Here is a 14,544-nt window from a genome sequence, read left to right as displayed (position 1 = left end):
TAATATTATACTATAAACCTAAATCTCAATATATAATAGCTTAATAAACTATAATATGCAGTAAAATTTATTAATTACAACATTAAATGCCTTAGATATCACATTAAACCTTATGTAACCACCCAATTAATAATTACATCATTAAATCCATTAAATATCACATTAACTCTCATGTGACCACACAATTAATAAAGTCAAAAATAAAATAAGATAATAATAACCATAATAATAATAAATAATGACTAAAGAAAATTAGGGTCGCTACAATATACACACCTCAAAAGAATCTCGTCTCGAGATTCGACAGAAAAGAGTACTGAACAAAAAGTTCCAGATGCATATGCCGAACTTTCTCTTCTAACTCTCAGGTAATATCGTTTTCATCTTCGCTCCATTGCACTTTCACCAAGTTCACTTTCTTGCGCCGCAACTGCTTTACATCCCGATCTAGAATAGTAACCGGTCGCACCACATACGTTAGATCATCACTACTCTCCAACACTTCTGGTGATACTACTTGGGAAGGGTCTTGTACACACTTCCGCAATAAAGATACATGGAACACATTGTGAATCATAGCTAAAGCAGGTGGTAGAGCTAATTTGTAAGCTACATTACCAATCCTCTCAATGATCTCATATGGTCCCACAAATCTAGGTGCTAACTTTTCTTTCTTTCCGAACCGCATAATACCCTTCATCGGCGAGGCCTTCAAAAACACAAAATCTCCAACATTCAACTCAACCCCCTTACGTTTTCTATTAGCGTAACTCTTCTGACGACTCTGTGTAGTCTTAATACATTCTCGAATAATGTTTACTTTCTCTGTGGTCTCTCTCACCAACTCTTGCCCTAACAACGGCGCATCTCCTACCTCTATCTAACCAGCAGGTGATCGACATGGCCTCCCATACAAAGCCTCAAAAGGTGCCATCCCGATATCGAAATGATAGCTATTATTATAAGCAAACTCCACCAATGGCAAGTGTTCTTCCCAACTACTACCAAGATCGAGGACACAAGCTCTCAACATATCCTCCAAGATTTGATTTACCCGCTCAGTTTTCCCATCTGTCTGAGGATGATAAGCCGTGCTCAGGTCTAACCTAGCACCCAAAGCATGTTGAAAACTCTCTCAAAACTCTGCCACAAATAACGGATCACGATCCGAAACTATAGAAATTGGTGCGCCATGAAGTCGTACCACCTCCCGAATATACAGCCTAGCTAGTTTATCCGCAGTTCGGTGAACACTAATAGGAATAAAATGAGCAGACTTGGTGAGTCGATCCACTATCACCCAAATAGATTCATTGCCTCGCTTAGACCGCGGCAATCCATCCACGAAATCCATAGAGATGCACTCTCATTTCCAAGTAGGGATCTCAAGAGGCTGCAAAAGTCTAAACGGTCGTTGGTGTTCTGCCTTAACCTGTTGGCACACATAACATCGGGAAACATACTCTTCTACGTCCTTCTTCATACCTTCCCACCAAAACGTTCTCTTCGGGTCATGATACATCTTAGTCCCACCAGGGTGAATGGTATATCGGGACCTATGGGCATCATCCATAATCTCTTTTCTCAATTCAACAATATTGGGTACACACAACCTGCCCTTGAATCGCAATCCCCCATCTGAGTCCACAGACCAATCAGTAGGACAATCATCGGTCAAATCCACTACAAGGTCATCGAGCTTGCTGACGAGAAACCCATCTAAATTCTGCAACTGACGAGCTTTACCCAGTAACGTCGGCTGCACGGTCAAGCTACCAATGTATGCCCTCTCAGCACTCTCTATTGGTTGAATATCATGCATCAAAATTAACTCCAAGGACTTCCATTCTTGAATCATCAAAGAAGCCATAATCTCATGTTGTCGACTAAGTGCATCAGCGACTACATTTCCTTTCCCCAGGTGTTAAAGGATCTCGAAATCGTAACTACTGATGAATTCAACCCATCTCTGTTGCCTCATGTTCAACTCTTTTTGAGAAAAGAGATATTTGAGGCTCTTGTGATCTGTGTACAACTCAAAGTGCTCCCCAAACAAGTAATGTTGTCACACTTTCAACGCAGAAACAACTGCTGCTAACTCTAAGTCATGAGTAGGGTATTGTCTCTCATGAGGTTTTAGTTGTCGAGAAGCATAAGATACAACCTTCTGATGCTGCATTAATACACATCCCAACCCAGTTCCACTTGCATCAGTAAACACTACTAACTTTTCCCCTTGTACTGGTATAGTTAACATCGGTGCTGTAGTCAACCGCTGCTTTAACTCCTGGAAAGCTTTCTCACAATCATCTGTCTATATGAACTTCACATTCTTACGGGTCAACTTGGTCATGGGTGCTGCAATAGTGAAAAACTTATCTATAAATCTTCTATAATAACCGGCTAGTCCTAAAAAACTTCTCACCTCTGTAGGGTTCGTGGGCTGCTTCCATTCTTTGACCGTAACAACTTTCTCAGGATTTACCGCTATCCCTTAATTGGATACAACATGACCCAAAAATCGAACTTTTTTCTCCCAAAAGTGACACTTACTGAACTTCGCGTATAATTGTTGCTCCCTTAAAGTCTGCAATACAACTTTCAAGTGTTTTCTGTGTTCCTCCTCATTCTTAGAATACACCAGGATATCATCTATGAAGATAATCACAAACTTATCTAGATACGGTTGAAAAATTCTGTTCATCAAGTCCATGAAATAGGCAGGAGCATTAGTCAAACCAAAAGGCATTACAAGAAATTCGTACAACCCATACCGGGTCCGAAAAACAGTAAGCGGTATACTTTCCTCTAACACACCCATCTGATTGTAACCCGTTCTGAGATCAAACTGAGAGAAAATGGTTGCCCCCTTCAATTGATCAAACAAATCATCAATTCTAGGTAGCGGATACTTGTTCTTAATAGTCACTTTGTTCAGCTCTCTGTAATCTATGCACATATGGATAGTGCCATCTTTCTTAGAGACAAAGATCACAGGTGCTCCCCACAGGGAATTACTTGAACGAATGAACCTTTTCTGAAGCATCTCTTCCAGCTGCTTCTCCATCTCCACAAGCTCTTTAGGCGCCATTCTGTATGCCATTTTAGAAATTGGTGCAGTCCCTAGCATTAGGTTAATGTGAAATTCTACTACCCGTCAGGGTGGAGGTCCAGGTATCTCTTGAAATACATCCTCAAACTCACGTACCACATCTACTTCACTAATATCCTGCTTAGGGATTTCTACTGAGCATAGAGAACTCGTCATCACCGACTCTTGTCCATCGCTAGAAGTGTGGGTAAGCCGTGGCATACCAGGAATATCTATATTTACAGTCCTTCCAGCACAATCTAGAGTTACAAAGTATTTTCGCAGCCAATCCAAGCCCAAAATAATTGTATACCTCTCAAACCCTAACATAATTAGGTCTGCATACAAGACTTTGCCCGCAAAGTCAATCTCAAAATCTTTACACATCTGATAAAGAGTAACTGCCCCTCCTAAAGGGGTCTCAACACAAATAGATCTAGACAAGGAGGTAGTTACAATATGTTCTCTTTCTACAAACTGCCTAGATATGAAACAATGAGAGATACCAGTATAAAAAAAATACTCTAATGGATTCTTAAAAAAATTTAAAGATATCTTCTAGCCATCACCTTCAAGTTAAACACACAAAAAGAATTTGTTAATAAATACTTAGAATAAACTCAACCATCAAACTAAACCAGCTAACCCATGTTTCCACAATCCAAGGATCACCTAAACTCTCACAAGTCTAGGGTAACCTAGAGTTCTGATACCAAACTGTCACGCCCCAAAATTCGGACAATTAAATATTAAATTAGGACTAAACCCCAATAACATTCCATCATCCAAATCTTAGGGGTGAAACAAAAACTAAAGGCCAACCAAAACATCCACCATAATTTCATAACTAACCAATACCTCAACATTAAAGTAACAATAACTTAAATAATGTACGATTACAACCCATTCTAAATTATTCCAATACTAAAGTCATAAAGAGAATAATAAATACATAGACTAATATCAATCCTAAGCTCAATAAAACAAAAGAAGTCCAAACGACAGGTCCAACACTATCGTAAATCCACGTCACCACCGTAGCCCCAACTAATCCTGCAAAGGAAGCTTAGCTGCGCTCAAACAGAACGCACTCGAGTTGCCAAGAGACAAAACGGGTCAGTATACAGGTATACTGGTATGAGTACAAGAATTGGCACCCATGTGTCCACCAGACACAAACAAAAAGTACATTATTTCTTGTTACGGAACAAGACAAGTAGTTCCAACCGTACCGAGACGAATGGGTAGTTTCTCGAGATACGGTGGCATTTAGTTTCTTGTCCGTACATAACGAAATATAAATTGATTACAAAATAGACAAAATAAAAATAAAAATATGGTGGATCATCCCTCCATAAAAAGTTAGTAAGACCCACCATCTTGCAAAAAAAATAAATTTAGTATAATTTAATCATAAGTAACTCGCTGAATAAGTATAAAAATGCACCGTTTCCTGCTTAAATAATTTGAATTGACCAAAACTTAAAGAACGAAAGTTGTATAGAATCAAATTTTCTAAAAGACAACGCGAGCGAATTTAACCTAAACTGAACAGGTTAAGAGAAAAACTTGATCTAAAAATCTAGACAGAATTCAATCGAAAAATCTGAAGCTGAAAACGAACAAAAACTTTCCTAAGATGATTTTTTTTTCGAAAAAGCTCAAAACATGAAAAGTGTGCAAAATAATGCTTTACTTCAGTTTACGCGAAACCAATAAAAATGAGCTCGTTTCGTGAGTTAAAACAGCCTATAAAATCTGCATTACCAAAATGAATCAAACCGACAATAACCAAGGTCATCCGATTATAAGTTCTAATCGATCTTTTTAATAAAAACTATAACAGAAAAGTTGTCTAGAATCACGTATACATGCTTCTGCTCGAATTTCATAATTTATCAAGATCGTTTACTATTTTTTTTTTTATCATGTACATAACAGTACCATACACACTATACTAATAAATTCATAATTAAATTCTTTGTTCCTTAACTCCACCACTTCGGCTCTCCTCTTCTGGCCTACACATATATCCCATGTGCCTCCCGTATACCTAACACCGCTCCGAAGCCAAACTTGCACGGGGATATCGTCCTGAGTTTGACTCACACTCCCCAGATGGTTAGCATATACGTACGTGCGCAAATCAAAACACTCGTTTACTCATGAGAACGAGGCAACAATATATATATACACAACATCTCACACATGAGAATAAACATAACAATGTCGAGCCTAAGGCATTCAAATAAATCTTATAATCCTCACTTTTTTTTTATACACTCTTTCTCATCATCACTCAAATAAAACAACAATCCACGGAGTCATGGTGGAGTATGAGGAATTTATCTATGGGTTCCTAATTAATTTCAAATTTCATATAACCATGAGTGTGATTACAACAATAAAATAAATCCATATAAAAATCCTAAATTTGACATAGCCAACTAATCAAAATAATTAAATTCAATCAATAAAAACCCTAAACCTTACATACACAACTAAACAAAATAATTAAAATCAGTCAATTATTTAAGAACCCTAAACTTTACATACACCACTAGTCAAAATAATTAAAATTAATCTATCATCTTTATGTAAACACAAAATCAAACTAATATCAAACAAATAGATAAAAACAAGAATTAAACATAAATCAAGAGAAATGGGTTTTGTACTCACAATACTTTATTGAAGATCAAAGAATGTTTAGAAAACTTCTAGAGTCACCAAAACAAAACCCTAATATTTCTTTTTCTTCCCTCTCCTCCTTTTTTCCTTGTTGCCGCCCCTTTCTTTGTCTTCTTTGATTTCTCTCTCGCTCTCTCTCTCTCTCTCTCTCTCTCTCACACACACACACACACACAAAACTTTGTCTCTCTCTTTTCCTTTTTATCTCCTAAACCTAGTTGAATACTTCTATGTTATTATATATATAATAACCCAAGAGCTAGTATAACCTAATAATATTATACTATAAACCTAAATCTCAATATATAATAGCTTAATAAACTATAATATGCAGTAAAATTTATTAATTACAACATTAAATGCCTTAGATATCACGTTAAACCTTATGTAACCATCCAATTAATAATTACATCATTAAATCCATTAAATATCACATTAACTCTCATGTGACCACACAATTAATAAAGTCAAAAATAAAATAAGATAATAATAACCATAATAATAATAAATAATGACTAAAGAAAATTAGGGTCGCTACAGGTCCAGCCGGTTGAACCTGGACCCGGGCGTAATTCTGGTGCGGAAGAACCCTCAAAACCAGATTAGGCTAAAAACAGGCCTAGGTTGTCAAAACCGGTAGAATCGCCGATTCAAACAGGAAAACCGATGACCCGGTACCGGTTTTGAGTTGACTCCGCAGTTGGAAAATCTTTTTTATTTTTATTTTTCTTCTTTTTTATTATGGCTAAATATATTCAAAATTTTGACTAAAAATCTTACTTCAAGAGTCTCCTCTCATGAGGAGGACTCTCATTGAAGCTTGAAGAAATTATGAAAGTTTATTACTATTTATAGGAAAAGATTTTTGAACGAGAACTTACAAAATTTTATATGGGATTCAATTAAATTATTTGAATCATATTGATTGAAGGGAGAGTTGAAAATTTAATTTTCCTCCAAAACTAAATCTAACATTCAATCAATTTGTTTAAAGAGAATGTTAAAAAAATTTAATTTCTTTAAAACAAGTGACTTTTTCTTATCATTATGACTTTATTAAATATTATTAATAAATACTGTGCACCAATTTTTATTTTTATTTGAATATTTATATATATATATATTTATTTATTTATAATTTATAATTATACAACATCAATAGGAGGAGTATTGACTCTCACATAACTTAATTGGCGCCAAGTACCCTTGTATGAATATTTTTTAAAAGTTTTTGATATTTCAACAAAATTATTTTATTATATATGTATATTCTTACTCCGCCATTTTGTTTTACATATGCTAGCAGAAATAGTTAAAGTTTTCGTAAAATATATGGATAATGAATATTATGTAACCATTATTACTTCAATGAAAGAAAAATTTAATAAATATTTTGATCATTTGCCTCATCTTTTAGGTTTAGCCATAATAATTGATCCAAAGTGTAAAGAAATTGGTTTACAATAATTTTTAAAACGTATTTATTAGCCCCAAGGTTATTCAATTTTAAATTCTTATTGATTTTGATTATTGAAAAATATTTAGAATTCATTTTATTATTCATGTTTTCAAAATAATAATATACAAATTGTGTTTTAATGGTTCTAGAAGATTTATGACTTCAGAGTGTTGTTTTTCAATGGTTTTTAACCCCTCAAAACATGAGATTAGCACTTGCTTGCAAAATTCTATTTATGCGTGAAACAGGTTCAAAGGTTGACACCAAAGGGTTGACACCAGAGTAAAAGCTCAAAATGTCTAAGTGTTCCAGAAGCAAGGGTCGACACCACGGTTCGACCGCTTTGACCCGACGGTTGAACCGGTAACCGTACACTTGGTCCCTTTTCCGGTTCACTCACCGGTCCGGTTTTCCAAACATTGAGCCAAGTTAGTTTTTAGATTAATTTGATATTAAAAAAAGAAAAAGAAAAAAGAAATAGAATTAAGAATGGTTTTATCTCTTATCTTACAACCGGTGTAGTACTTAAGTCTCAGAAGTCTGTAAACCGTTAGGTCTTTAGGCAAAAGGCCATTGTTGACTGTTAGAGCTTAGGCAAAACCACCTGTTGACAGCTTGTAACAAGTCCGCGGGGGACCTCGCTACAGTTCGGACTCGATTTGTGTCACGGTTCTTAATCTGAACCAAAGAGTCCAAATCTGGCAAATCGTTTTGAGAAACAGGTTTTTGAAAAAGTAGTGCCAAACATGGACTGCTTTGCCAGATACAGAGTCGCCACCTAAATATTTTAAAATGGGAAAATTTAGGAAACCCTGACTCGGTGCCGAAGGCCACATGTCCGTCATCACCGGAGTTGTCTCGGCTCGGGAGCTTGGGTACGATCGGGGAAGGTCAGCTATGAGCACCCCCTCTCGCCCGGTCCGAAGACCGGCCTCTATTAACCGTGATATCCAGTTTTGAAAACGTTTATGTATTCTTATTCCAATTATTAGCCTAAGATTACTATGTTATGCGCGCAGCAAACAAGTATAGACCAAATTGCCCAAATTGGGACAAAACATTCTATGTTCATTTTGAAAATGGTTTGCTACTCGTAAGTAGGCTAAAATGCAGGTTTTGCCACCCTCAAGTGGGCTTTTTTAGAAAAGACGGTTTTGCCACTATCTAGTGGGTTTAAAACAAATATAGTTTTAACACATTATCCCAATTTAAGCAGTTTGACCTCCACCCACAGGCATTCAAGCAATTTATCTCATGTAAACACTTAGCCGCATGGCAAGCATACTTTTATGGCAACATTCACACGCATGTTGGATGCTAAAGCATAACCACTTACATTGTACTCCGTGCCAAAACAATAAACTAGTTAGCAAATATGCATGTCCTAGTTCATGTTATTTTGCCTAATGCAACACATACAAGATGCAATTTTAGTTAGGCTCGGTTAACCTAAATATGGCATATGATATGCAACCAACTGTTTCATGTATTCAATTTTGGAATTTGAAAATACGAATGCGGTTAGTATGATGTACCGAGCCCGGTGCATGCCAACAGATGCATGAATGCACGCATGCATATCATAAGGTATGCTAATCTAAAAAATGCCCTAATCTACCATTATAAGCAGATAAATAAAAGGGAAGAAAGAAATGGGGATTGGAAGACATACACACACTCACCCACGCTTATTACATATTTACCCTCACTCAGAGGGTTCGAATTAATATTACAGTTCCAAAATAATGAACGAACAAAGTTATTACAAAATTTCTCTAATTAATTAAAAGAAAGGAAGCAAAAGGAAAGAAGAGGGTGGCCACAGCCTCTGCCTCGGGGCACGTGGATGATGCATGCTCGAATCCGTCCTGCCCGGAAAACCCGTACTATACTCTTGTCGCCTCTGTTTGTACTGCCTTGTCTTTCTGAAAATTTCCAAAGTACTGGAACAAGCTCCTTGCATCCTGCAGAGCACCACCGGCCAGACAGAATTGCCACCGGCACTTCAAAATTCCCATCGGCACTTTATCAGATTCGTCGGCATTCCAGATAGTGCCGGTCGGCACTAAATTCTGCCGGTCGGCAGAAACTTCCTGCAGAAGACAATTTGACAGCAAACAGAGAACAGACAGTGCATAGCATGGAGTCTTTGGACACATGTAAGCATGGTCCTACTTCTTATCATATTTTGAACTCAAAGAAGCATGACTTTCGATCCTTGAACCACCAATGGTACATGGTGGGTCAAAAGATCGAATTTGCCATTTGATATGAAAATGCATGCAACAAACAACATGAAAAACGGGGCCTTATCAAGATGGAGTCAAAGGTCCCGATGACCGGGAATCGAGGCACATTGCATCACTTGAAGTATGAATGGTCCTTGATTCCCACACTTAGTTTGACACCCCAAACCAAGTAAATGCAATGCGTGTAATGCTCAACAAGGCTCAAATGTATCATGCCATCAAGATGTAAAGCACAACAAGCATTATGCGACCAACATGATAAATGTATGATATCAAGCATACAAGGTACAAACATGATATAAACATGGACCAAATTGACTATGGGATTGATGTGCTACAAAGCTTAATGGAACAACTATGCAACAAACATGGAGCAAACATGCAAGAGGGCTTAAAATGGCAAAGGGGCAGGCCCTCACCCTTCTCAAAACAGTGGCCAAGAGTGCTCAAAATGATAGACAATCAACTCATGTTAACAAGCAAACTCATGGTCCCAAAGCTAAGGCACACAAGGAGACAACTTACCCCCACCAAAACGACCTCTCATGGCATGATCAAAGCCAAGCAAAAACAGAATTTGTGCATGCAAAATAGGACCCCAAGACTCCTAATATGGCAACTAAGATATCCCCCATGAAGCAAATACACTAAAGCTCATTCTTAGGCATAAGAGGACACACCCTCAAGACATGAAAAAGGCCATGCATGCACACATGTAAGCATGATTCTTGGACTAAAAAGAAAGTCCTTAGATGATATTAAACCAAGAGGGTAGTCACAAACATATATGCTAGAGGCCATCATGCTCAAAGCTTTTAAGCTAAAATACAAAGCAACCTTAACAAACATGTCAAGCATGGCTAAATGAATAACCAATAAACCTTAAGCATGGAAAATCATCACCAAGAACTTCATGTAACTAAGCCAACTCTCACAAGAATCATGGCCTAACCATGATGTGCACTTCTAAGCAAAGTAGAACAATACAAAACAAGTATTACAAGCATGCAAGGAGGCACAAGTTTGACCAAAAACAGAGATTATATATGACCTAAGATGCCTAAAAAAATGCTGGAATGAAGCCAAGAAACATCAAGCACACATGCTACCCTCTTGAGCCCAAAAAGCAAAGAAACAAAACCATAAAGGGAGAGGGGTGTCCCTCCCCTATGCAAGACTTCAAACCAACTTTTTTGACACTAAAATACACTGATTTTTAGTGATGAAAAGATCAAAATGCTGAAGTGAACAAAACCTTATCAAAAGGGCACCAAAATAGGCTAAACAAGGCCTATGAGGGTGAGTTTGCAATCTAACCACAAAGTGACCTTAATGAAAGTGTTAGAGCAGGAAAATATGAGCCTTTTTTATGTTATACACAAGAGCCAAAACAATAAACAAAATAGGTAGAAAACCAATGCAAGTTTGGGGAATAAAAGGGAAGATGCTCACCCTTGAAGAACCCTTGAAGAACAAATGGTCTAACCTCCTTCTTTGGATCAAAACCAGTCCAAAACTCAAGAAACAACTCCCCCAAGTCCCTCAATCTCGGACTAAGGTGTAATGGTGTGTGTAATGGTGCAAAAGTAAGGTAAAACACACCTTTTGGGCCAAGAAACACACACAAGAAGGGAGAGGGAGAGAGGTATAGAGATAATATGTATCTATATCTCTAAAGGCTGATTTTTGGTTCTGTTTTTCTAACCTAGAACCAAGAGGAAAGCCTCTCTCTTATAGGACTCCCTCTTGCAAAGCTTATTCAACAAGCTTGGCTAGAGGGAAATCCCTTCATACACGTGTATGGAGGGGAAAGGAGTTGGTGCCAGCTATCACAGCTGGCACAAAATATCTCCATAAAGTGGAGGAACAGTGGTCGGCTGCCCAAAAATGTTATTTCGGCAAAAAACAGTGCCGACCGGCAATAAAATGTGCCGACCGGCAAACAAAAGTGCCGATGGAAGAAAAAGACCAGCCGGTGGCCTCCAGCCACTGCCGGTGGTGTATGGGGATGTCTCACAAGGCATTCCCTGCCCCTCTAAGGCAAAACAAAAGTGTTTGGTGCAAAACCAGACACTAAACAGTCGAGTTCGGGGATCCTGAGGCAAGGCGCGCGAGCCGAGACCTCCGGGAACTCCAAACGAACACAATCATGGATGATCACCGAGTGTTCAAACGGTGACGTCCAAGTCTTGAGGACGGTCAAAAATGGAGTGTCTACACAGCTACAGTTATGATGGCAAGAATATTAAAATTATTCTCTAATTTGATTTCTAGTGAAGGTTCTTCAACAAAACCAGTTATTATTAACAAAATGCGTAAATATACGAGAGATTATTTCGTTTTCAAAAATAAAAATTTGAATCCATAATCTTTGGAAATTTTGTATCATACACATGCATAAAATTAATGCGAGACAAAATTTTGAAATTTAAATTTTTTGAGAAATTATCTTAAATTTTATTTTATTTTTGTTTGAAAGGATAATAATAATTTGAAAAATCATATTACTCTTATGTACTTATCTGTTGTGGTTAAGGTTGTGCGCGGTGTGGTTTGAGTGATTTGAGAGTAAAATTATAAATCAAATGGCAGATTGACAAGTCGCGATTTGGGCGGTTTTGGACGGATTGGCAGATTGAATAATATTCCAATCAATTATCAAGTATTTGCATAACATGTAATGCTAATTTGCATAATATTTTTCACATATATAATACAAACTAATTTTACATAACATTTTTCATATATATAACTATTAATTTGTAAAAAATTCCATATCTTAAATATCTCTCATACTCATTTTTTCTTTGATATTTCATTATAAGTTAAAAAATATATATGTATTAACTATAGCGGAGTGGAGTAGTTTCGAAAGCGAATTATAAAATTTAAAGTTTAATTCGCGATTAGTGGATTAAATGGTGCAAATTGATGCGATTTTAACAGATTGAATGATATTTTACATAACCCTAAGTTGTCACTGCCCATTGATACCCTTTTGTCATTTTCAACGAGTCACCAAGAACGGTGAAAAATGCTGTCAATGAATATTGATTGACAGTAGTGTGTAAGAATAGAGAGAAAGTAGACACAAAAAAAATACAAGAAATAAAGGCATGGGTTTTGAAAGTTCTGCAAGCAAATGCCTTTACGAAGAATTGTGACCTGAATACTCCTAATACCAAGGTTACTCACTAGTGTCATCCTCCTCTTCATTGGATCAAACTTAACACACATTGTTCAGCTCAAGGTCATGGAAACTGTTAGTGTATCATTGTGTTAATATATAATTGTATATAATTTGTATACCTTTACCTTTAGTCTACTTTCGGTGGTAATTGTATAATTGTATACCTTCACCTTTAGTCTACTTTAGGTGGACATCATCATAGGCATGCTTTCGGTGGACATCCTCCAAGGCATCCAAGGCATCAATTTCTCTCTATAAAAGAGAGTGCCTTCTCTGTGTGTAATATACATTCTTTTGACAGATAAAACAATTGTGCCTCTCTCTCTCTATCCTCTCTCACTTTCTCAAATTATTGTTTCATGGTATCAGAGCACAGAGTTACATTTCTGTCAATTTGCGATTTTGGTGTTTAGTCCCATACACAGCGGCACTACACCAAACCACTCGAAATTTCCTCACGATTCCAACGGCACCAAGCCCGGCCTCAGAAAACCTTCCACGCGCCCACACGCGCCGCCGTTGTCCACTGCGCGTCATCATTTCCGCCACCACTCTCACACGCGCCCGCACGCGCCATCCGTCGTCTGTCACTTCCGACACGCGCCAACACGCGCCCACACGATCCGCGGCTGACGTCAGCCCTGTCTCTTCCGTACGCCGCGCCTGCTACTGTGCGCCTCTCGTGCGCCATTTCACTACTGTGCACCCGCGTGCGCCGAAACAACTACCGTGCGCCGCGTCTGCGCCTGGCCGCTATCGTGCACCGCCGCTTCCTGCTAACGTGCTCCTTTCTGCACTCTGCTAACGTGCGCCGCTGACATCTTTGCTGACATCATCTCTGTCCAGCATACCTTTCCTAGCTATTTTCGACCTTCCGGACTCACTGGTACACTCTGTTTTACCTAATTTTGCTCCTACAGGTCTATCCTATTACTTTAAACCCTATTCAACTAGTATTATGGATCGTCTTGATGCCTCCCATCCTATTTCCGTTATTTTGAATGGTTCAAACTATGTTCTGTGGGCCCAAGCCATGTCCTCCTTCCTCAAAGGAAAGAAGCTTTGGCGAATTGTCACCGGGGATGTGACTAAACCGATGAAAGACAGTGACACTAATGAAACTACTGTTCCTACTGCTACATTTGAAGACCGACTTGAGGAATGGGACAGTAAGAATTACCAAATCATTACCTGGTTTCGTAATACCTCTGTTACCTCTATCAGTCTTCAGTTTGGTCGCTTTCAGCTTGACTCTGTAACTACTCCTGCAAAAGACATCTGGGATTTCTTGAAAGAGCGATACCAGACTACTGGTCTTGCCCACTAATATCAACTTCAGACCCAACTTCACCGCATGCGCCAAGAATCCACTCAGTCCATTAATGACTTCCTTTCTCAAATGTACTCTGTTTGGGATCAGCTTGCTCTTTCAGAACCAACTTGGCATACCCCCGAAGATGCTGTTTTATTTATTATCTATCGCAACCAGCAAAGGTTGGTGCACTTTCTTATGGCTCTTACTGCCTCCTTTGAGCCCGTACGTGCCTCTCTGCTTCATCGCCATCCCTTGCCCACTCTTGAACAAGCAATTTCTGAGTTGCTATCAGAGGAGACGCGTCTCGGTACTCTTCACACTCATCATGTGGACTCTGTTCTTGCCACTCCTCCGTACCGGCCATCATTTACCCAACGGACCACTACTTGCCTCTATTGTCAGAATCGGGGCCTTCCTTCAACCCATCTCTTGGTCAATTGCCCCGTCCGATCCTGCCGCTACTGCAACAAACTTGGTCCTGGTCATCTACAACAGGATTGTTTTCGCAATCCATCCCGATCATCGTCCAATAGCCACTCCTCTCGCGGT

At 38.4% G+C, this 14,544-nt stretch overlaps 1 protein-coding gene across 1 annotated transcript; it reads right to left on the bottom strand.

Annotated features, from left to right (window-relative positions):
- Nucleotides 1-3,157: 3,157 nt before the first annotated feature.
- Nucleotides 3,158-12,727, bottom strand: LOC145807022 (uncharacterized). The gene is made up of 2 exons (XM_082904920.1): nt 12,594-12,727; nt 3,158-3,572 (listed from the first exon to the last, which is right to left on the bottom strand). The coding sequence occupies exons 1-2, from the start codon at nt 12,725-12,727 to the stop codon at nt 3,158-3,160; spliced, it is 549 nt and encodes a 182-aa protein (XP_082761046.1).
- Nucleotides 12,728-14,544: the final 1,817 nt, after the last annotated feature.

Source organism: Camellia sinensis, chromosome 14 (genome assembly GCF_055761805.1).
Source record: "Camellia sinensis isolate YWXY chromosome 14, ASM5576180v1, whole genome shotgun sequence".
NCBI classification, from domain to species: domain Eukaryota; kingdom Viridiplantae; phylum Streptophyta; class Magnoliopsida; order Ericales; family Theaceae; genus Camellia; species Camellia sinensis.
Note: the sequence above shows the minus strand (reverse complement) of the source record. Positions and strands in the feature narration are given on the sequence as shown.